This window comes from Postia placenta, assembly GCF_002117355.1.
Source record: "Postia placenta MAD-698-R-SB12 unplaced genomic scaffold POSPLAscaffold_4, whole genome shotgun sequence".
NCBI lineage: Eukaryota > Fungi > Basidiomycota > Agaricomycetes > Polyporales > Adustoporiaceae > Rhodonia > Rhodonia placenta.
In genome coordinates this window covers 50,178-72,355 of record NW_020169835.1, presented here as the reverse complement: position 1 = coordinate 72,355, position 22,178 = coordinate 50,178, and the positions used below count along the sequence as shown (strand labels likewise).

At 55.9% G+C, this 22,178-nt stretch overlaps 7 protein-coding genes across 7 annotated transcripts; 3 read left to right on the top strand and 4 right to left on the bottom strand.

The window, feature by feature from the left end:
- Positions 1-337: 337 nt before the first annotated feature.
- On the top strand, positions 338-3,730 carry POSPLADRAFT_1138193 (hypothetical protein; the record flags this gene model as incomplete). Its single annotated transcript, XM_024484876.1, has 6 exons — positions 338-1,166; positions 1,226-1,592; positions 1,772-1,840; positions 2,020-2,149; positions 2,213-3,331; positions 3,380-3,730. 6 exons carry the CDS (start codon positions 338-340, stop codon positions 3,728-3,730), a joined length of 2,865 nt encoding a protein of 954 aa, XP_024340615.1.
- A 434-nt stretch (positions 3,731-4,164) lies between these two features.
- POSPLADRAFT_1039195 (hypothetical protein) lies at positions 4,165-5,220 on the bottom strand. Its single transcript, XM_024477501.1, is given in 3 exon segments — positions 4,165-4,202; positions 4,218-4,835; positions 4,969-5,220. 2 exon segments carry the CDS (start codon positions 5,117-5,119, stop codon positions 4,381-4,383), a joined length of 606 nt encoding a protein of 201 aa, XP_024340614.1. The 5' UTR covers positions 5,120-5,220; the 3' UTR covers positions 4,165-4,202; positions 4,218-4,380.
- An 868-nt stretch (positions 5,221-6,088) lies between these two features.
- Positions 6,089-9,641, bottom strand: POSPLADRAFT_1179441 (hypothetical protein; the record flags this gene model as incomplete). Its single annotated transcript, XM_024488666.1, has 5 exons — positions 6,089-7,669; positions 7,722-8,095; positions 8,174-9,232; positions 9,290-9,468; positions 9,519-9,641. The coding sequence occupies 5 exons, from the start codon at positions 9,639-9,641 to the stop codon at positions 6,399-6,401; spliced, it is 3,006 nt and encodes a 1,001-aa protein (XP_024340613.1). The 3' UTR covers positions 6,089-6,398.
- Positions 9,642-10,253: 612 nt separating this feature from the next.
- On the top strand, positions 10,254-13,451 carry POSPLADRAFT_1138313 (hypothetical protein; the record flags this gene model as incomplete). The annotated part of the gene is made up of 4 exons (XM_024484891.1): positions 10,254-11,990; positions 12,072-12,545; positions 12,603-12,988; positions 13,115-13,451. The coding sequence occupies 4 exons, from the start codon at positions 10,254-10,256 to the stop codon at positions 13,449-13,451; spliced, it is 2,934 nt and encodes a 977-aa protein (XP_024340612.1).
- Positions 13,452-13,842: 391 nt separating this feature from the next.
- POSPLADRAFT_1137664 (hypothetical protein) lies at positions 13,843-15,759 on the bottom strand (the record flags this gene model as incomplete). The annotated part of the gene is made up of 4 exons (XM_024484818.1): positions 13,843-14,244; positions 14,293-15,027; positions 15,076-15,567; positions 15,631-15,759. The coding sequence occupies 4 exons, from the start codon at positions 15,757-15,759 to the stop codon at positions 13,843-13,845; spliced, it is 1,758 nt and encodes a 585-aa protein (XP_024340611.1).
- A 599-nt stretch (positions 15,760-16,358) lies between these two features.
- Positions 16,359-19,624, top strand: POSPLADRAFT_1136687 (hypothetical protein; the record flags this gene model as incomplete). The annotated part of the gene is given in 8 exon segments (XM_024484715.1): positions 16,359-16,565; positions 16,779-16,835; positions 16,855-17,109; positions 17,168-17,293; positions 17,467-17,523; positions 17,576-18,529; positions 18,678-18,700; positions 19,282-19,624. The coding sequence occupies 8 exon segments, from the start codon at positions 16,359-16,361 to the stop codon at positions 19,622-19,624; spliced, it is 2,022 nt and encodes a 673-aa protein (XP_024340610.1).
- A 1,894-nt stretch (positions 19,625-21,518) lies between these two features.
- POSPLADRAFT_1138217 (hypothetical protein) lies at positions 21,519-21,834 on the bottom strand (the record flags this gene model as incomplete). Its single annotated transcript, XM_024484880.1, has 2 exons — positions 21,519-21,580; positions 21,666-21,834. The coding sequence occupies 2 exons, from the start codon at positions 21,832-21,834 to the stop codon at positions 21,519-21,521; spliced, it is 231 nt and encodes a 76-aa protein (XP_024340609.1).
- Positions 21,835-22,178: the final 344 nt, after the last annotated feature.

Here is a 22,178-nt window from a genome sequence, read left to right as displayed (position 1 = left end):
GTCCCCCAGACTCTGACAGCACGTGTGCAAACACTCCGTGCGCAAGCCTGCATTGTCTCGTTGGATGTGTGTCTTCCTACCAACACATAAGCATCCTCTACAAGCAAACGAAAAGTCACTCGCTCAACGATCGAATATAACTGACGAGAAAGTACGTTGTGCTTCTGCTTGATCTTTCCTCTTCCCTATAGAACGGCTTTTACACAAAGCTGGACGCAAGGGTCCATCCAACATCGGGCAGCAAGCTCGACCGCACTCGAGCGAAGTCACCTCTTCGACCTTGTCTGTAGCGCCCTGTCTGCCATTCGTCGAGATCAGCTTGCAATTGCTCTTTGCAATGGCTACGGACGCCGGAAGAAGGCTGCCACGGCTCCCCACTGAGGTCTGCGACATGATCATTGACTGCCTCTCCACCGACATCAAGACCCTCCGCAACTGCGCCTTGGTTTGCCGCGCCTGGCACCATCGCACCGTTCTATGGTACGGCCGTCTCGACATGACCTTCCGTACACTATGGGACGTCATTGACTTAACGCAGACCGTCTCTGCGCGGTGGTGGGGGCCCGAGACCGTCACGGTCTATGGCGACGTGCTCTCGGAAGCCCTGACCTTGAGTCATTTGGGAATGCTGGCGGGGACAGTCATGGACAGATGGCGGCGGGTGCGGAGATTATGCGTGCGCGATGGGCAGTGGGGCATGGCCGAGGCACATCTCCCACTGCTGAAGCCTCTCAGTGTCGCGTTTGGCGCGTCGATCGCAACCCTCACCCTCGATCGCGTCGTCCTCGCCTCTGCCGCCATCTTCGCCAACATCTTCGCTGCCCTTCGCTGCGTCTCCTGGGCGTCCTGTCGCGATGTCGTCTTTGAGGATGATACATTGCAGCCCTTCGCGATCCCTGATCTGCGTGCCTCCGCCACGAAAGTGCCCGTCTTGAAGCTATATATATCAGGCGTGGCACCTTCATTGGCCGTGATCGCATACGCTTTGCGCGCAGTCGACATCACGACACGTGCGGATGCGATTGACATCGCATGGGATGTCCTAGACTTCGAAGACGAGCCGACGCCACAGGCGGCCCTTGCAGAACGGACAAGCACCGCAATCATATTACAAGCTGCGGACGTGTCCTTGCGTGCTTTGAATATCTCTATTCCCCATCAGGATGGTGCGTCACAATCGGCCCACTCGCTCCTGCTTGCTTAACCACGCCAACCTGTGTACCAGACCGCGTCCTCTCGCTTGCTGCGCACGATCGCCTCGAGCGCTTGATCATCAATGTTTCGCTTCTTTCCCCACAGGCCGATGGAGCCTGGGTTGTGCGCGCACTGGAGAGCATCACCTCACCAGTCCTGCACTCGATCAACCTCAACTTCGACATGAGCGCGCGCAGCGTCGGCGTCCATTACAGCCTGGAGCGCTCGCTGTTCCCCGTCCTCGATACTGTGCTTGCCGACACGCTTGCTCCACGAACATTGCTGGACAACGTCGAGGTGAAGGTTGGCCACCCGGATCACACAGACGAGGAAGGTTTGGGGCCGCCTCGCGGGTTAGGGGGCTGCTTCCCCAAGCTTGAAAAGCGGAAGATAATAAGGTGTTTGGCGACACGCACTACGAGAGGGGTGTGATGGCTGATATGGCTGCTTTGCAGAAGTGCGTGTTACCGTCAAGTGCGTGTTCGCACGCCTGCACTACGTTTATAGTCTGTATGAGTACACCCTATCTTGACATCGCTTTATTGTCAAAGCCGTATGCTATACGTCCAATGTGTAGCGGGCCAATGTCGCAATCAGATGAGTTGACAGGTGGCTTGACGGATGTGGTTCCGCCACAAGCCAGTACGTGACATAGGCGCCGTCACGGCTTCGGGCCGCCACATCAGCGTGCCTCCTATCCGTTTCCCCCTGAGCTAAGACCACGCGTGCTTGTGCTTTGATGTTCTTCTTTGTGGCTCTGAAGGTTTATAAACCGGACGAACTCAGCAGTGAGCTATATTCTCCACTTTCCCTCCTACCCTCAAGCATCGAACCCGCCGTCTTCTGGAGCAACGCATCTCTCCTTCCTTCTCCTGTCAATAACCAAAGCCACAACAAACTTTCCCTACAGTTCTCATCAAGGATGCCCGCAGAAATGACTGCCCAACCACTCGGGGTAGGTGTATTACATCCTTCGAATCTAATCATCCTCTCACGTTACATGTCCAACGCTGCTCAGTCTAAATCACCCCAAATCCTCTCCTCTGTGGAGGTATACAAATTCTCCAATGATGGCAGAGACTACGGCAATGTCACCGACAAATGCCAACAGGCGCTCGGCGGCAAATACGGTGGCCCGAGTTGCGTCGTTAAACTCATTGTGGACATCGCCGTAGGCGCGGGTTCGAGTCCCGGCAGATTCCAGGACCACAACGACCTGAAGACCGCGGCGAGTTGTCTTGCTGATCTTCTCGAGAAGGCTGTCAACCTTCATACCATCCATCTCGGCTCCTTTGGCGCACTCCTATCCGTAGAACCCCGCATAGCACCCGCCATCCTTGCTCTACCCAGCTTGCGCAGCTTCAGCATCTCCTGGCTCAGCGACGGTACGCTGGCTCGGCGTTTCCTCTCGCTTATGCATCACAAGCTGGATAAATTGCACATTCAGGCCCTTTGGACCGACGAAAAGGTTAACGTGTACGACGTCATCGGCTCAATCAGAAACATGGAAATCGACACCCTCGAACTGGAAGACATTCAAGGGGAACCTCCTAGGGGGCATTCCACCACCCTTGGTTTCTCGTTGCCGTCAGTGCGCGAGCTAACCTTTCGGAAGTGTCGTGTCTCGATGGCAATGCTTGCCAGTGCGTTCCCTAGCTTAAAAGTGCTGCGAGTCGCAGGGCTAAAGTTGCCTTATCGCGATGACTATTGGGTGAGCCTTGACGACGCAGACGCTGGCTCCTGGACAAGCTTGGATCACGCAGAGGGACCTTCGTGGTTCTTTGAGAAATGGTCGCCTACGTTCCCGATCCGCTGCGTCTTGCTCACGGATCGTTTCGCTTGCACCGGTCGGTCACCAATGTCAGACCCCCAAATCGTGCGCCAAAACACTCTACGTCTAGTCAAGCGGAAGTGCCCTGAGGTGCTTACTTTCCCGATTCTAGTGAACTCGGCGCCAGCCCCGTCCGGCTCTCCTACTCCTGATTCGCTGCGCTTTGACAATAGCAACGCATACTTAGGGCAAGCAGACTTCTGGCAGTCCTTTTTTGCAAGTGCCTCCAGGCTGCGCGTCCTGAAGCTCGTTCTTTATGTTCCTCGTAAGACGAAGGACTTGATGGCGGTCCTCAAGCCATACATGGTGAGTACCCAGTAGCCCTCTCCATCCACCAACTCACAATGTCGTCAGAGGCTACTCTCTGATGATCTTGGTGGTCTGCGGGACCTGGTTTTCGTACGGCTGGCCGTCGTATATCATGTGGACCCTGCTTCGAAGCTGCCCATACCTATGACTTCGGAGCAAGAAGATATGCTGGCATCGACGCTTCTCGGGGGGAAGTCTATCCGTGTAGCGTCCTTGTCATTTTCAACCTGGCAAGACATGGCCGGTACAAAGCGTTTGGTGCCTGTCCGGAGCGCGGCATGGAGAAGAGACAATAGGCAGGTTGTGGACAGACTTGAGCCTAGCACGGTGGAACATGAAGAGGAGATCTACAAACGCATCATAGCACCCAATTCCAACTACAGTACCGATTTGTGATTTCTTTTTGCCGAGGACTATTCCGTTTATGTAACCTCTGTACTCGTATACTCGATGTAAACTATTCATTTATCAAGACGTTGACCGCCATGTGCAACGCTACAAGCTCGAGTCAGGAGCAATCGATAGCTGCTATGAGCCACACAATTGGAAGTACAAATAATGCCCTTTGTGCAGTCTCAGCCTTTTTCAACTGACAGGACAGGCCTTCAATTGTAAGTAGTTATCTTGCATCCGCTACTTATGAATTCTCGCAATCGGAACCATAGTATTTTGTGTTCAGCTTCTTACCCAGCGATAGCTTCCGTTCCTCGCTCAGCATCACAGATGTCGTTGGAATCAAGCAATGTAGACAGTGTGGCATGCCATGAATTTTCGTGAGTAAACCGGTTCTGTAGATAACATAATGATGTGTTTCCAGGCCTTCACTTCGACTATGTCCTTGGTATGTCGACCTTCTCACAAGTTGTACAGCAGATTTTGGCAGAGCATATAATCTCGTGCATTGAATTAGTTCCTTGGACAAACGACTATAAGACGCTAAATCTGCCGTTATCCGGTTCTCAGGAATTAAGAATGAGAGCCACTTGCTCCCTTGAGTCGTCCTCCCAATTGCTCCAACATAACGACAACAGTACTGCGTCCTTACCCTATCCCACCACAATTTTCTCGTGGTCTTGCCGGTCGCGCCGTCTCACTGCGTATCCGCCTTTGTCCTCAGCACCGTCTTCTGGCAGCGCGAACCACGCCTTCAGCTGCGCTTCCTCCATAAATCCTAAGCGCTGTGCAAGCCTGATTGAAGGTACATTCTTCGGGTGCGCCACCCAGGACATGCGGCGAAGCCCGAGGCCCGGGGGAGATGCCGTTGGCAGCTCCAAGCAGTAGCGCAGGAGGAGTGCAGTGGCAGTGCGTGCGACGTGCGTTCGCTGAAACGCAGGGAGGACCATGATGAGGCCGATATCTGCTCGGAGATGCTTGGTCGAAGTATATCCGATCGCAATCATGCCCGCAAGGGTCTCGTGCATTTCATCGGCTCTATCCTCTGACTCGGACGGTATTATATGCGACTGCGTGCGGTCCATAACCGCGAACACCAGCCGGGATCCTGACGATACTCTTCGAGCATAATTAGGAACTCGATGAGGGTGTGCGGGACGAATGCAAAGTAACGGAAATGGCTCTCCACGCTGGGAGAGATCGCATTCCAGAAGTCCCGAGCATGCAGGCAGGGTATAAACGGGTGAGGTGGATGCGGGGAGAACTGAGAGACACTGGGTGCAGCGGGAACGCGAAGTTGATATCATAAGGTTCTGTCGAAGTAAGGATTGCAAAGGGGTCGACATTCTGTGGTGTGGGGAGTGAGTAGCTGTTGACGAATACAGGCGGCATCCTGAACCGACACGACAGATGCCGAATATATCCAGTATACGCCCTATATACCTGGGAGGTGCGTTGCGCAGTGATCAACAATCAAGCCTTTTTTACCGCTCAGGCCCCTTGGTTAGTGAGCCCGAGATTTGTCTTCATCGATCGCAGTCGGGCGCGGTCTTTTTGATACTGATAACTGACGCTGGCTATACTGACGCCTTACCGGTGCTTGCAAGATGCTCGCGGGACGCTTGGGCTATGTCGCAGGTGCTCTCGGAGTGGATGCCTTCCCGCAGGATATGTACGGTTTTCAGATGCAAGCATCGAAATTCGTAGGAAACCCATAATGGCTTAATGGTCGGAGTCGGTTAAGCGACCCGCCATCACCAGCGGGGGTATCTAGAGAGGTGCCGTCTGTGAGCTCCCACAGGTTCACAAGATCTTGATCCGCATCATCGAAGGTCAGATTGAGAGGCATCGAGAGTTGCTCTTGTCCACAACGTGGCGGTGACAAGAAAGGTGCTCAATCTTGTATCGCAGGTATATAACGGCAATGCGCCCGCTTGAGGACAGTTCTTCCCTGGTACATATGAGTGTGCGGAGGTTGCTGTCATGAAAGCAGCAACGAATGTCTGAGTCTAATAAGTTGCTTAGTACTTACCGGAGGTTACAAGATAGCTCAGTGGCGAGACGGCCCACCTGGTGGGTGCAAGCGACTCATTGACCGCAAGAGAAACAATGCGAGTGCGGAATCATCCGCGCCAACAAGTGTATTTGCAGAGATTTCCTGGGGATCGTCTTCAGGGAGATATTAGATTAATTACCTACCCATATGGTGATATCTTCTCAATTAGGCATCTGCGCCAGGCATCGTGAGTACTTGTCTGCTCGACCGCAAAGCAGCAGAATTAGACATCATGCATCAAGCTGTGTCCGTCGGCTCTGCCATGCGCTGAGTGCATGGGTATGGGTGCAAGTGGAAAGCGGCAATACATTGAGAAGATACAATTATATCGAATAGCCTAACAGAACATGTGCACATCAGGGAATGATCCATGCGAAAGTGAATGTCGAAATGCGAACAGCGAATGTATACAAGGCAGCATGTCCATCGTCAAAAGACCACCTCAGACACAGATAACGCCTTTCCCCCGGCTACGAGGGTACAGAAAAGCGTGCGCACCGACCTTCCTGAGATGACCCCTGGCGCGCTTGTTAGGCGCAGCCCGTCTTGCGTGCGCGGTGCACGACGGAGGGACCCGTCGACAATGGCGACGGGGGTCGTACAGCACACCCTGTCTTATGCGAATGACGGTGATGTCGGGATAGAACTCGGTGCAGAACTCGGCGACGACGCGGTCCCCGACGTAGACCCGTTGCCCGTAAACATCGCCTTCAGCGTCTGCTCGTTCCGCCGCTGCCGCACGCGCTCGACCTCGTCCGCGCCCCCGGTCATCTTGAGCTTCTTGCCCGAGACGAAGCCCGTCAGCTCCGACTGGAACTCGTCCGAGCGGCTCGCCAGCTCTTTCTCCCGCAGCTTCTCGTTTGCCGCGATCGCCTTGAGCCGCCGCTCCGGGTCGACCGCCGCCCCGCGGATCTCGAGCATGACCGTGCTCATCCCCGTGTGCCCCTCGTCCATCGGCGGCGGCTTGAACCCCGGCTTGCGCCCCGAGCGCGCGGCGGTCGACCCGCGCAGCGAGATCACCTTCTCGACGTGGCTGTACACCTCCGTCACGGCCTTGTGGTCCTCCAGGAGGTCGCTCAGGAACTCCTCCTGGTGCTGCAGGAACTGCTGCTCCTCGACGATGTTCTGCAGCTCCTCCTCCCACGTCTTCTTCCACATCGGCTTGACAGTCTGGATGTGCTCCTTCAGGCTCTGCAGCTCCGCCGCGACGGCCTCCATGTCCGCCTTGACCGCCTTGAGCACGAGCGTTTTCGGCGACACGTTCCGCTTGAGCACGTCGTCCTTGATGTTCTCGACCGAGTCCTGCAGCTCCTCCATCTTGGTGAGCACGTTCGAGCTGCGGCTGTCGAGCTTCGCCTTCCCGTCGTCGATGTATGCGCGCGCGCCGCCGACCTTGACGCTCGCGAGCTGCTTCACCGTTTGCGTCTGCGTGCGCAGCGTGCCGAGGGACTCCTTCGTCTGCTTCATGAACTCCGTGTACAGCTGCCGCATGATGCCCAGGTCCCGCCGCAGGTTCTGCACCTCGTCGAACTGCGTCTTCAGGTCGGTCACGACCCGCGTGGTGTACTCCGATGTGACAGACGCTCCCGTCATCTGAGGCTGGATAGACGCGCCCGTCATCTGCGGCTGTACCCACTCCTCCTCCGCAAACGGCGTGCTATCCTCCGGTAACAGACGTGATAGGCGCCGGGCGACATGACGGAACTGACGATCCGTGGGACGCGCGGTCATGGGTGAGCTCTCAGCGAGAGGCTGCGCGATGATCATTGGGGGTGGTGGCTGCAGTGATGTTCGGCGATTGGTTGCCACGGCAGAGCGCAAATCCTTGATGTCTTGCGACAAAGAGGATATCTGCAGGTCGATGTGCTGCTTGATCTGGTCGAGGGCTACGGTAAAACGGTCAACTTAAGCACAGCAAGCACATAGCGCGGCACGCACGTTCGATATTCAAGGACAGCAAGCACTTTGGCTTGACCTCGTCCATATCCTCGAGCTCATACTGCACCCCGCTCGATGGGTCCCGGATGTAGATCCCCGGAAAGTTCTCTTGTCCCGGGTTATACGCAAACTTGTCGACGAACAGCACCCGCAGGCTCGACACCGACAGCCCCGGCTCGATCACCGCCTTCTTGACCTCCCTCCCCACCTGCAAGAAGACGGGGAACGACCGTGGCCGTGCCTCCGTGGGCGATGCCGCGCGAGACGTCGCCGCTTGGTCCGGGCCTTTCTCCGGAGGTGCCGGTGGGACGTCGACTATCGCAACCCCCATCGGCGAAGGATCGCGAGACGGCAATGGCGGCACTGGCGGCGCGCTTTCGTCCTCCTCATTGATCGGCGATGGGTTGCGCGCCCGCTGCGACGCCTTGCTCCGATTGCGCTTTGCAGGCGACCCCGCGCCTGCTGCCGCCGCTGCGGCGGGCTCCTCGTCCGCCTCGGTGAGCACAGCAAGCTCTCCTGGGCTGAGCGCGGATGACACCGCGAGCGACCGACGGTTCGCGTTCGGGCCTGCGCCATTGCGCTCGCGGAGGGACCCGCCCGTCATCTTCGAGATGTTGTACGTGGAGAACCGCTTCGACGCACGACGCTCCAGCGCATCGCGGCTGCGAAGCGCGGCAAGCGACGTCTGCACGCCAGGCGTCTCAAGCGTCGGCGCCGCATCGGACGGGCGGTGTGGCGGGCTCTCGGAGGTAGGAGTACGCGCGGGTGAGTCCTGCGCTTCGGGTGTGGAGGATGGCGGGGAGGGTTCGGCTGGGACTTCATCGACGACGACCATGGGCGGAGGCGTGGGTGAGGACACGGGACGGTCGACAAGCGAATACCGCTTTACATGTGACGGCACCTGCGAAGGTGGTCGGGAGGCAGGGACTGGCGTGGATTCTGGGTCGGGCACAGAGTGGTGTCGCGGTGTAGCTTCGCGGTCGCCGGCGGGATAGTGATGCCCATTTGGCTGCGCGTCGAGGACAGACGCGGAGCGCGACCGCGAAACGGGTATTCCATTGGGTTCTGGCGCATGGGGCTGTACTGGAGTAGAGGACCTACTGGGATGGCCGTCACTGTAATCAGCACCATTCGTCGGCGGGCGGCCTTGACTGATGGAAGGCTCCCGCCGTTTGTTGTTTGCTACTCTCCGTGAGAGGCTGTCCGAGGGTTCGAGCGAGCCACGGGACAGCTGTTGTGATCTCGCCACTGAATCCACCTCGCGTCGGGATGCGCGGTCTGCACGCGAAGAACGGCTATCGCGGTCGCTGCGATCGGTGCCCGAGGAACGATGTTTGTGATCAGAGACTATCTGGCGATACTCGGACTGCTTTGTGCGCAGGCCCTGGAGCAGGCTGGTGATGATTTTGCGCACTTCAGGCAGATACAGTTCAAGGTTCTCGGATGTTGCATCTTCAGACAGACACGTCTCGAGAATCCCACGCAGTTCCTCAGGTACTCCCATGAGCTCGCTGACGGGCCGGACATGTGTAAGACGAGACGCGGGTGAAGAGGGAGGAGGTACGCACGTCATCTGAATGTTGAACTGGGCAAACGCCGCGACTGCCGCATTGAAGTCATTGCCCAGTCGAACATAGACGTCGCTGATGTCGTTCTCGGTCACCTCCTGTCTGCTCCATTTGGTCAGGGACTCGAGAAGTTGCTTGATGGAGACGAGCAAGCGGGTGACGGCCGACTCGACTGCAGGCTGCGCGGAGGTGAGAATGAGCGTGTGACAGGACAGAAAGAGGGACGTACGTTCGCGGCGGAACGGGTGGATCGCTCGCTGCGGGAGGAAGAGGCGGAAACGGCGGAAGTAGTGGAGGAAACAGATTGGTTAACACGACGCGATGGGTGGCCAGGCTGCCGCGAGCTTGACATGCTGCCTTGTGTTGTGCAGAGGGTAGGGTGGGCGTGCTCGCAGCCGGATGGCAGCAGAGTCGGTTCGGGTTAAGGCAAAGAACAATGGATTATGTAAGCGCACTGCAGCCAATCGCTCTACTCGGTGCGATCGCGGGAGTTGGACAGGTGCAAACTCAGTCGTGCGGCTTCATTATGATCTCTAACAGTTGTATAGGTGGGGCGTAATGAGGCGTTTACAATGGACAGCTTGGATATGCAAACTGGGAGTCCAAGGCGTTGTGCTGGAGCGAAGGCGCACTAACCCGGCGACGTCGCAGGGCAGGAAGGCGGAGGGAAAGAGCAACGAGGAGGTACAAGGTTTGTGTTTGCTTGCTCTATACGTGTGCCAATGGTCGCACGACGAAATAACAGATAAGAGGACAGAGTCAATGTTAATGACATCATATAATAAGGATCGACCATACGAGTTACATAAGCGCTGTCCACGTGACTGCAGGAGTTGAACGTCGAGTGGGACGTGTTTGTCGTCGTCCTTTGGTCTGTCCTCGTTGCTCTGCCCGCCCTATTTTGTCCTCTAGGGTCGCTGGTCGACTAGTCAACGGGCCCACCGACAACGCAAACTCCATCACTATGCTCAACACTCTTTTATGCCTCATTCTCTCTGCCCTGCCTGCCTTGGCCTCGTCCTCGTCCTCGTCCTCGGTCTATACCCAGTATCCTCTCCAAGACCAGTTGCCTCTCATTGCCCGCGTCAATCAAACCTACTCCTGGTCCTTCTCTTATGATACATTCGTTTCCACCCACAACCACACTCTTCAATACACGACCTCTGCATTGCCCGAGTGGCTGTCGTTCAACAACGCAACGTTGACTTTCTCAGGCACGCCTACCTCCTCGGACGAAGGCACTCCAGGAGTCCTGGTTACAGCAACAGATCCAGAGACCTCTGACTCTGCGGACTCGTACGTGACTTTGTGTGTAACGCCCTATGCGCCGCCTCAGTTGCACGTCCCCGTCACGGATCAATTCTATGCTGCTAATCCGTCTCTGTCCTCTGTGTTTCTCTTGTCCCAGAACTCGGCATTGAACAACTCTAGGCCCGCGCTCAGGATCCCACCTAAATGGTCGTTCAGTATTGGGTTCCTCTACGACACGTTTACCTCTAACGGCGACCTATACTATGCTGCTACCCGGGAAGACGGCGCTCCTCTACCGTCCTGGATCGAGTTCAACACAAAGGCGATTACTTTTGATGGTGTCACGCCCATGCAGGGCTCGTCGGAACCTATGACTGTATCTGTTGCGCTTCATGCGTCTGACCAGGAGGGCTACTCTGCTGCCTCAGTGCCGTTTGACATCGTCGTGGCTGCTCATGAATTATCTCTGCCGATGTCCTCTTTACCAACCATCAATATCACCGCCTCAACGCCGTTCAATTTCAGTCTCACCTCGCCAGATGACTTCTTTGGTGTACTCCTAGATGGACAGCCTATCCAGCCCTCACAAATCTTGTCTCTTGATATCGACACATCCAGTTACAAGAACTGGCTTAAATATGACTCGAGCACGAGGACCCTGAGCGGCATCGCTCCTGACGATGCCGATGGCGAAGCTGACAGCCCTGTGCTCCCTGTGACACTGACGGCTTCGGTAAACCAGACGATCGAGACGAACGTCTCTCTGGCAATTGTGCCTTCGTACTTCTCGACGCCAACTCTGCAACCCGTTCTAGCTCTGCCTGGCACTGACTTGCACTTCGACCTGGTTCAGTACTTCTCAAACAGTACAGGTCTCGGCTCTCAGCAGGATGACGTGAACTTGACCGCAGCCTTCGACCCGACGAGCGCGAGCAGCTACCTCAACTTTGATCCAGGTTCTGCGCAACTCTCAGGCACCCCTCCTTCGAACATCCCCTCAAGCTATACGCACATTACCATCACCTTCACCGCTTACTCGCACGTCACGCACTCGACTTCGCACGCTAGTCTGCCTATTTCCCTCTCTAACGCAGACTATTCAAAGCAGAAGACGGGCGGGCTCTCTGCCGCAGCAAAGGCAAAGCTGCTACTCGGCTTAAAGATTGCGTTCGGCATAATAAGCGGTGTCATTGGTCTCATCTTTGGTCTTGCGCTCCTCCGTCGCTGCGCACGGGTTCCAGATACAGCAATGTCTGGCGAGGAAGGTACGCGCGCGTGGACTGCGGACGAAATGAAGTGGTACGGCATCGGCATCGAGGTCGACGGCAAAGTCACCGAAGGGCCTCCGCGCGCGTCTGAAGAGATCCTTTCTGGCGACGACTCAAGATCGGAGAAGGAGCACCATGTTGGCGCGAGTAGAATGCCTGACGCAAGTGCGGCAGGCCTCGGTGTTGCTCTGCATCGCGTGCTTACGCGCACGCTGTCTCACCCACGCTCGCTCCTCAGCCCTCGGAGCCCGCACACTCTGCAGAGCCCTCAAAGCCCGCAAAGTCCTGGCGTCATGCGCAAGGGCGAATTCATTGGGAGAATCCGTGCAACGGCACGCATTGTGAGCGACAAGGCGCGCAACGTCAGCGACGCGTACCACCGCAGTGTCGGTCGGCGCCGGAAACCTGTCATTGGAAAGCCGACGCTCATCATGACGAGCGACCACCGTGTGAGCGCGATGACGGGCGTGCCGCTCGACGGGCTCCCGTTCACTAATGATGCGCTCGGCCTGCCCCTTCCCAGCCGTGCTCGTGCGCCGTTGCCGTTTGAGGATGGCAATGCCAGCCAGTACGCTCCGAGCGGGATCTCGAGCATTGTAGGCTCCCCGTCGTCGTCTACAGGAGGGCGCTCGATTCCACGACGGCGTGCGGACTTCGCGCCGCCGCGGAGTTTCCTGAAAACACCCCCACAGGCACATGCGGCGGACAAGAAAGCAGCCCGCGGTTCGGTCGACTCGGTGGGTTCGGCGATGTCTTTGGCTAGCAACATATCAATGCGCACGCATGAGGCAGAGGCGGTCGTACAGATGGCCACACGCGCGACGAGCATGCGCAGCGGGATCTCACTCGGCTCGGAGCGCGATAGCCGCGGCCACGGCACAAACGCGAAGGGTCTGGAGGCGGGCCGCCCGCGACTCGTCCCGTTCACCAGCGCGAGTCGTGTGCCTGTGCCCAAGGTGCCTGTGAGTGACCCGGACGCACCGGTTGCAGGAACCGCACAGGGCGCGAAGACGAAGCGAGTCGCAAGCCAGGTGGCCAGAGTGTTCCGGGGTGTCACAGGGGTGGGACGCGCGCCTGCTGTGGCGGAGGGCGGCGAGAGGAGCGCAGACGACCTTGCGACTAGTGCGCAATACGTCCATGTTCTAGGGGACGACGCGCAGAGCGCGGCTAGCATCGGTATGTTCTCTCGCTTTCTGTTCGCATATGTTGATGGCTTTGCGGCTGACGCGTGGACTGCAGGATACTCCCCGACCGGCTCGTTCTCCGTCGAGTCGTCCAACCACGGGCAGGACCCGGGTTTCGGGAGCGGGCGCATCCCGATCGTGCCGCGCATGCTCGCGCGGACGGGCGAGCAGTTCAAGTTCCGCGTGCCGGTGTCCTACAGTGCGGGGAGCCCGCTCGCCGGCGGGCGCGGCAAGACGCTGGAGGCGCGGCTGCTGTCGGGCGCGCCGCTGCCCGCGTTCGTGAAGTCGGATCTGACAGCGGTCTCGGGCGGCGCGGGCGCGCGCGTGGAGAAGCGCGTTGTGGAGTTCTGGGGCACGCCGGGGGCGCGGGACACGGGCGAGCTGAACGTGGGGATATATGAGCGCCAGGGCGACCGGTGCGTCGGGAGGGTGATCATCCAGATTGTGGAGAGGAGCTGAGTGGTGTCGCGTTGCGGGCCGCGTGAGTGCTCCCGCGGTGTTTTGTGGCGTAGTGGGCCTCGGTGTTTATTGTATGCATATCTGATCTTATACGTGTAGCTATAAGCATGATGTATTGTATCTCATAGATCTAGATTTGTCTCTGGTTGACTTATGGTTGGGATCTGAGATATGGCGAAATCATCCTGATTTATGCCGAAGGATGGAGCAGGAAGAAATCCGTCAACGCAGAGAAAGAATTTGTACTCAGTACAATTACATGGCTAGATGTATGGCTCACATTTATCCGTCGCTCTACAGTCGGAGCTCCAGAGCTGCGCATTGCAGGCAGTATAAATGACTCATACAAGTGCAAAAAAATCTAGTCAAACAGAAGAGTCCGCATTAAATGTCATAGGGCTGTAATAAGGTCGGGATCGGATGCCATAATCTGTCCATAGATCTCCTCTTCACGGGCCTCTGTAATACGCTCGAGGGTGTTCACTCCCTGGCTGTTTGGCAATACCTCCCATGCCGCACACCCGACGATAACCCGAGTTCCTCCTTTGACTTTCCTGTGTCTCCAGGCGGTAAATGACAAGGACAAGCACCGGACAGACGTCTTGAGGAGTCTCGATGCCAGCCTATCTACTTGATCCGGAGTGACAGATGCGGGAAGCCACTCTGCACGAGCCGGAGCAATTAATACGGGTAGCCAATCTGCAAAGCTCTTCTCCTGGTGCGTATCATATATGACTGCCAGCCGTACGAGCTCCAGGCCCGGCAGACGTCTGAAGACTCTACGAAGTATCGCCTGGCGAGATTGTGAGTTAATGCACGGAGAGGGCTACTGGGTACTCACCATGTATGGTTTGAGAACTGCCATCAAGTCCTCCGTCGAAGGAGGAACACGAAGAGTGAGGTTGAGGATGCGAAGCCCAGAGGCACTGGCAACGAACGGGGCCCAGAAGTGGTCGGCTTGCCCTGGGTCCGCCTTGAGATTGTGATAGCGCGGCGAACCGGGAGTCGGAGGATCGTGATATGCGGCCGGCTGCGTTGGCTCGGAGTCAACCAGCACCGGAAAAGCAAGTGCCCTAGGGTTCGTCTGCTGGACTAGACGCAAAATTGTATCGCGCACGATTCGAGGATTTGAAACCGGCATCACGTCGGAGCCAGCGAGCTGATCGGTGAGTGAGACGCAGTGGATCGGGAACGTGGGCGACCATTTCTCGAAGAACTCCGAAGGACCCTCAACATGGTCCAAGCTGGACCAAAAGCTAGCGTCTGCATCGTCAAAGTCCACCCAAAATGCATCGTATTGAGTCAACGGTGGCTCCGCGACTCGCAGCACGCGCAAATTCGGGAACACATGGATAAGCATTGCCATCGAGAAGTGGCATTTATCGAGTACCAGTTCGCGCACGGAGGGAAAGGAGAAATCAAGGGTGTCGGGATACTCGCCAGGAGACTCTCTTTGGAGGTTTTCCAGTTCAAGGGTGTTGATTTGCATATTTCTGATGGCGCAAATGGCCTCGCGCATGCTGACCCAGTTACGACCATGCTCGTACGTAGTATCATACCGGATCCCACCGTCACGCTATTTCGCAATCCGCAATTTGCGCAAGTTGCCTAGCTGACCAAAAACGTCCTCAGCCAGCATAGTGTTGCGGAACAAAGAAATGTCAAGGTTGCGCAAGCTGGGTAGAGCGACGATAGCAGGTCTTATGTTGGGTTCCATGCGTATCAGTGTGAAAAAGGCTTCCAGCCGGATAGATTGAAGGTTGCATGCTTTCTGGAGTAGAACCACAAGACGACCCGTAGCGTCCTTCCGGGCCTCTTGGAGCTCGATATCGCCGGAATGGTCTGAATCCGCGCCAAAAGTGATGTGCAGATTGAGCTCATGAAGGTGAATCAGGCGACAGCAAATATCGTCGAGCATGTAATCGCAGAATTTGGTGACCCTGCGGTAGTCGTGGCCATAATCAGAGGTTCTGTGCATCGTCACAGAGTAGAGAGCTCGGGGTCTGGCTATGTCTCGTACAACGCGAGTTGCCCTCGACAGTCTGAAGGCGTCAAGGGGCGCAAGGTAGGATATGATATCTCGTAGGATGTCTTCGTTTAGTTTGAGGAAACCAGACTGAGCGGCATTGGATACGTGACGTGAGAGGATGAATGGCATCGAAGGATATAATACACTTACCTCAGGTGGTAGGCCGAGGACCCTTGCGCAAGTCCTGTCGATCAAACTCGTGAAGTAATGATATCTGTAGATCAGACTCAGTAGATTCCAGCTGATTATCCTGTAGATCGCTTGGAGAGGAAAATCCATTGTGGGCCAGAGGAGAGTGTGGTTGACAGCGGAGGGTAGGAGATTTATGTGAGGCCAGCTCCCTGAGTTCGTCGGACTTATAAACGTCCACAGCGCCACAAAGAAAAACAATGAATGCACACGTGTTCGTGACTTAGGAGGCAAGCGATAGGAGGTACGCTGTTGTGGCGGACCCGGCGCTTACCTACTGAGGCGGCTGGGGAGGCGGACTCATAATTGCCAAGTCACCTGTCAACTCATCTGATTGCGACATTGGCCCGCTACACATCTGACGCCTAGCATACGGTGCTTCACCTTCACCTTCAAGTTGTCCAGCGAAGTCCGTGGAGCAAGCGTGTCGGAAAGCATGTGCATGTGTCAGCAAGCAGGACTGGGAACGGCGAACTGCGTGCATTCATGTCGAAGTTGAGGTTGATCGAGTGCAGAACCTGAGAGCAAGCAAGAGAGAGAGCGCTGGTTGCGACGCACCATCCTGACTGGGAATAGAGATGCACGCAAAGACACGTCTGTAGCCTGTAATATGATTGCGGTAAAAGCGTATGCGATCACAGCCAGAGAATGTGCAGCGTCTGGAATGCATAGCTTCAAGGCAGGCATTCATGTGTCCAACACACACAGATCTGGGACCGCGAAGGGCTGCCCAGGAGACACAGCGAAGAGCGGAGAGATCGGCGTGGCTCGGCGAAGATGGCGGCAGAGGCGAGGGCCAGTCCAAAAGGCGCCACAGACAAGATCTCGATTCTCGATCTTCCAGGCCCGATTACCGCGTGAAGGTCGCTGATGCGCTGACAAATACTGCTGGTACGGTGAGCCACTGGCGTTGGATAGACCTTCGTGCTCAGCTTCGCAAAACAAAAAATCATTATATAGCGAAGAAGAGAGGTCGTATCCTGGTGCAATCCTCTCAAGATCTCATCCGCAGTGTCCAGACATTGTTGGAGAAACGCCTAGCAGGTTGAACACATGATAGGCCAAAGCCGCTTGAATTTACGTCAATGCTTTGCCCCATATATGATCAGTTTGACAAATCGCGGCGGCTGGAGCATGAAATACCAATCCTCCCTGACCTGACTAAAGTACATACACAGATAATAGGATTACAAGCAGCAGCACGCAGCTATCCAAGAATGGTCCTGCTGTAATATGATTGTGGTGAAAGCATATGCGATCACAGCCAGAGAAAGTGCAGCACCTGAGAAGTATGACTTCAAGACGGGCAGTCGTGTGGTGGAGACAGGCAGATCACGGAACGCGAAGGCGCGCAAGACTTCATCCTCAAGCTCAAGGATAGTGTTGGAACAACGGTGCGAACGGCGCGGGGCGCGTTTGTCCACGGGCGTAGCGATGCCCGTAAGGGACAATCGCGTACGATACGTACATCGCGCGGGGTCGTTTTATACTACGATAGGGGCCTCCGGCCCCCGGCTACTCGCGCGCCCAAGCTTTTGAGCTCATTCCTGACGACGCGGGTCAGCGTGTTTCAACAGATAGCACTGCGACAGGGCGCCCAGGACATAACGAAGGGCGACTGAACGTGTGTATCACCCGATACATGGGTCGCTTGTGACGACGCCGTGACTTCTCGCGTCTGCTCGCGTACGTGACTGCGTCCGACGCGCCTCGTGTCTCGTCGTTGAACCTTAAGCTTGAGGTGTCAACTGACGGCGTGCGGATAAGTTCACATCTGCTGTTCTTGCTTTCCTTCAGCAAATGCCAATTAATCAAGCTCTACAGACAGAGTTGTTATCTGCTCACGTATTGGAGGTCTGTCATATGATTTATGATTCATCGAGCTCTCTGTAAGGTTCATTGCTAGGAACCCGGACCATCCTCTGTAGGAAGAACACCACGCTTGAACGAGGACGTCCTGACGCACATTGTGTCCTACCTCTCAACGCACGATGCTCTCAACATGTCTCTCACGTCTCGCGACATCTATACCATCGCAAAGCGTCATGCTCTTTCTGTCGTGACAATGCGGAGCAACGCAATAGTGCGAATTTGCACATACATGCTCGACGACATTCCTGGTCGCCTACATTGGGTCCGCGAGCTTCAAGTGTGCTTCCATAACATTGACGGCTGCTTTTTCTTTGCCGTCGAATTAAGCGACACCGCAGCACGCCTGCTTGTATCTCTCTTCGAGAACGCCATCCATCTCAAATCTCTCCGGATCCCATACTTGGTCGACACGTTGCTGCTAACGCAGCCCCGCATTGCGCCCGCCCTCTCAGCATTGCACCACTTAGAGATTCTGGATCTAGAATTGAGCCCCGCTGAGAGCGAGAGCGAGAGAAACGCAGAAGTATTTGCAATACAGAGAGAGATGCTGAGGGAGATGCGTAGCAGGCCGGTAGAGCTGTCACTCTGGATCCCGTCCTTCAGTGACCTTTCTAGTATCCAACATATTCAGACCATCAGACGTCTCACTCTCTCGCGACTCAACTCGCATAACGAAGAGTACCCAAATCATGCCCAAGGGTCACAACTCGTATTGTCCTGGCCCACTGTTTCGAGTTTGACTCTGAATAGATGTCGACTCTCGATGTCCCAGGCGGTCCGAGCTTTCCCCAATCTGCGAGAACTATGCGTGCGGTATCCATCATCAGGTTTGACTTCGACGAGCAGCGTATGTTGGCCACACATGGACTACGTCAAGGGTCCTATAGCGCTCTTCAAGGAATGGTCATTCAATTGCCATGTGCACTATCTCATGATGACGCCGATGCCCTACTTCGAGTCCGCCGATGACGTTACCGTGCTGGATACGGTACGACAGACCTCGCCGAGAATACTAGATTTATCAGTTCCGGCAACGCCCGAGCTGGATACCTTCTGGGCAAAGCTAGCAGAAACAGCGCCTCAAGTACGCAGTCTGGAGATCTCGATATGGCCGCTCTGTAGCGAAATGGATCTAGTGTTCAAGACAGCTCAACAATTGGTGAGTCGAATCAATCTGAGGACATCGTCACGAATGTTGACTGTTGGAAAACACCTGGAAGGGCATACGTTTTGGTGTACTGAATGATCTTGGCCACCTAATCCACATCAGACTGTCATATTTCCTCGAGCGGACACATTTAGCTCATGATGGCCATCTCCCAATCACCTCGACGCTGGACAAACTAGAGCAGCAGGTGGTGCATGTGCTCATCGAACATATACATTCTCTCCGATATGTGTCTATTGAAGTGAAATTCAAAGACGGATCAATGACACGCCGTCGTGGCTCATGGAGAATTGTGCACTCGGATAAGGAACGTACTGCGGAACACATTTCCCATTACGATGCAGAGCAAATAAGGGCCAAAATCCATGCGCGCGATTTCGACCCCGCCTCGTTCATTCAAGGCTAGTCTAAAATCTCTTTTATCTAATACGCGATCGCTAACTTTGTGCCGTGGGTCAGTGTAATACGTACGATCATGAGGAGTTATTGCCTGCACCCCAGAGCCCGGCACAGTATCTCAGACGCATGTATACTTCATCTAACGTGATGTCTTGCTCTGGCTATGTCCCTAGCTCTGCTCGTCGGTACATTGGTTATCTCAGATGTCGACCCACTTCGTCTTATGCCACTGCGGGCTTGTTTGTCGAAAGGCTGAAGGGTTTCATCCTCAAAGACAACATTGCGACAGGATGCTCAGGAAACACAACGAACAGCAGCAAAGATTGTCGCAGAGGTGAGGACGACGCAATCAAGGGTGAGGGTCGTGATAGACGCACCAAACGTGTTACTGAGAGGCTTCGGCAATGGGAGATGCGCCTCGGCCACGCTCCACTGCCCATCGCGCGCGCACAATCGCCGAACCCGCCGCCATTACTGAATGAATGTCCTCGCCACCACTTCCAGCAGACACAATAGACGGTCCAAAAGGCGCCACAGACAAGATCTCGATCTTCTAGGCCCGATTAGGATCGCGTGCAGGTCGCAGATGCGCTGAACCGCTGCGTGACGGTGGATAGACCCTCGTGTCTAGCTTCGCAAAAAAAGGCGTTGTGTGACGAAGAGGAGAGGTCGTACCCTGGTTCGATTCCAAGGTGCCCTATCCTCTCAAGATCTCATCCGCAGTCTCCGGACATTGTTGAAGAGACGTCTAACAGGTTGAATACAAAGCTATTTGAACTTACGTCAGTGCCTTACACCATATATGACCAGTGTAACAAAGCGCAGCGGCTGGAGCACGGGATTCCAATCCTCTCTGACAAAAGTAGATATGCAGAACATCGAATTATAAATACAGGCAGCACCACGCGGCCATACGACAGCGGTGCTGGTAAAAGTGGGATGTGCTGCGGCAAGCAAAATGAGCCGGAAGCGGTGTGTTCACCACGCACTGCTCGCTGACGAAGATCGCGGCCATGTCCATGCCCGAGCCGATGCACATGCTGGTAACAAAGATTTCCCCGCTAGTCTGCTTCGCGATGCTGAGCCCAGTCATAATCTGCCGCACCCCAGCTGGAGTCGTGGTCAGTAATGGTAATGCCACGACGTACGCAGAAGCGGTCACTCACTCGCGCCCAACCCGGGGTACCCAAGCGCGATCGCACTGCCCCATGCGTTCACCTTTCCAACGTCGTTCCCGAGCTCCTTCACGCAGTACACCGCCTGACGCCTCGTTGATATCGTGAAAATCCTCGTGCTCCTTGCCCAGCCCCGCTTTCTGCGGCACCTTCGGGACCGCGTACAGCGGGCCGAGGCCCATGATCCCGACTGCCGCCGCGCTCACGAACTTGCTCAGCATCGGCAGCCCGAGCTTCTTCGCGGTGCTCCGCCGCTTCAGGGCCACCCCGCGACGCCGCGTGCACCGTGCGGTCTTTCGCGAATGCGGGCTTGAGCTCCGCCTTGGTCACGCCGTCACGCACGCCATCGTCGAAGTCCACGGCGACTTTGCTACGAACATGAGCCAAAGTTGACGCATATCGCTGGGGCTGCAACGAGACGCGTCATGATGACCGCGTACTCGAAAGGGAATATCGGTGGCGCACCACCGCGAAAGAGGGCGGACCATGCGGCGGGATCCCCGGCGACACTGCCTGCGGTAGACGTATAGGTCTCAGTAGCATGTTGGATTTCGAATCATAGACGCTCTAAATTGCAGCGAAACCGCGGCGTACGCCTCGCCTTAGGAACTTGAGTAAACGGTAGCAGCGGCGTGGCTATCAGACAAAGTAGCGGGGGATAGACATACGTGCGCCCAGAGCTCCGACATGACCAGATGTTTGCATCCAAAGGCAAAAACGGTCCTACATCCAAAGGGGTGGCAGAGTGATAACAACCACGCACGGGCAGGCCAGGATGTTGTGGGCGCCATGGAACGAGGAGCAGGATCGAGCGTAGCGAGAATAAAGTCGATCCGATGAGATATTCGTATTCTCAGTTCGAGTTGCTCAGAGCAACGCGAGGCCGGAAACTTATGTGTGTTTGGCCAGGCTGACAGGTTAAGTGATAACAGCAATGATAGGCATCGCGAGACCATTCCGGACAGTGACTCTAACCGAAGGATGAAGCAGCACGCGTTCAAGATCCAGCGAGTGAGTAGCATGCACCAGCCGGCGACCAACTTCACGATGAACGGCATTAGCATGTGAACACAGCCTCAACGGAAGACGAAAGCAGATTAATAGAGCAAGAAACAGTGGGAAATACAGAGACGAACAGTCCTTCCGGTGACTTTTCAACGAGATTCCGCGCCCCCCCTACTCCTCGACCTCTCCTGATGCTGGATACCACGAGACGTCAGCGACGATGAAGCCCCTTATGACTTCCAAATGAGAATGGCGAGGGAGCCGACATAGAAGTAGATGAAGTGTTTGGTTTCTGTTTGTCGAGACATCAGCATGAAACGCGACCCCGCAACGCGTCTCTGCGCGAGCGGGACAGGCAGCAGCAACAAGGGACGCACCATGGGTCACGTAGCTGCCAAAGTTCTTGCCGACGACGACGTGCCAGGTGGGCCCGTGGCGACGGTCGAACTCTTTCTTGATCTGCGCGGCGATGTCCTTCTCGATGTTGTACTTCTCGAGCGCGGCGGACGCGATGTCGACGCTCTCCTGCTGCATCTCCTCGCTCATGTCGACGTTCTTGATGATCGCCTTGGGCCCCGAGCTGGAGGAGTCGCGCGGGCCCGAGCCGGCGTCGGTGGACGAGGTCGAGTCGAGCTTCTCGGACATGGTGTGTATAGCTGGCAACGACCGAGCGGGCGGGGTGAGCTGAGTGCGCGCGGGAGTATGTGCGAGACGGATACGTGCCTAGCAGGGAGACCGGCGAGAGGTGTTTTATAGCGGTGGTACGAATGAGGGGAACACGTGTAGGCAGGCCGTGTCTGCGATACCTGGTCGACGCGCATGCGGTCCTCAACATCCACCACCGTGATCTGACTCATGGATCGCGTGTTTTCATTCATCTTCAACCTCGA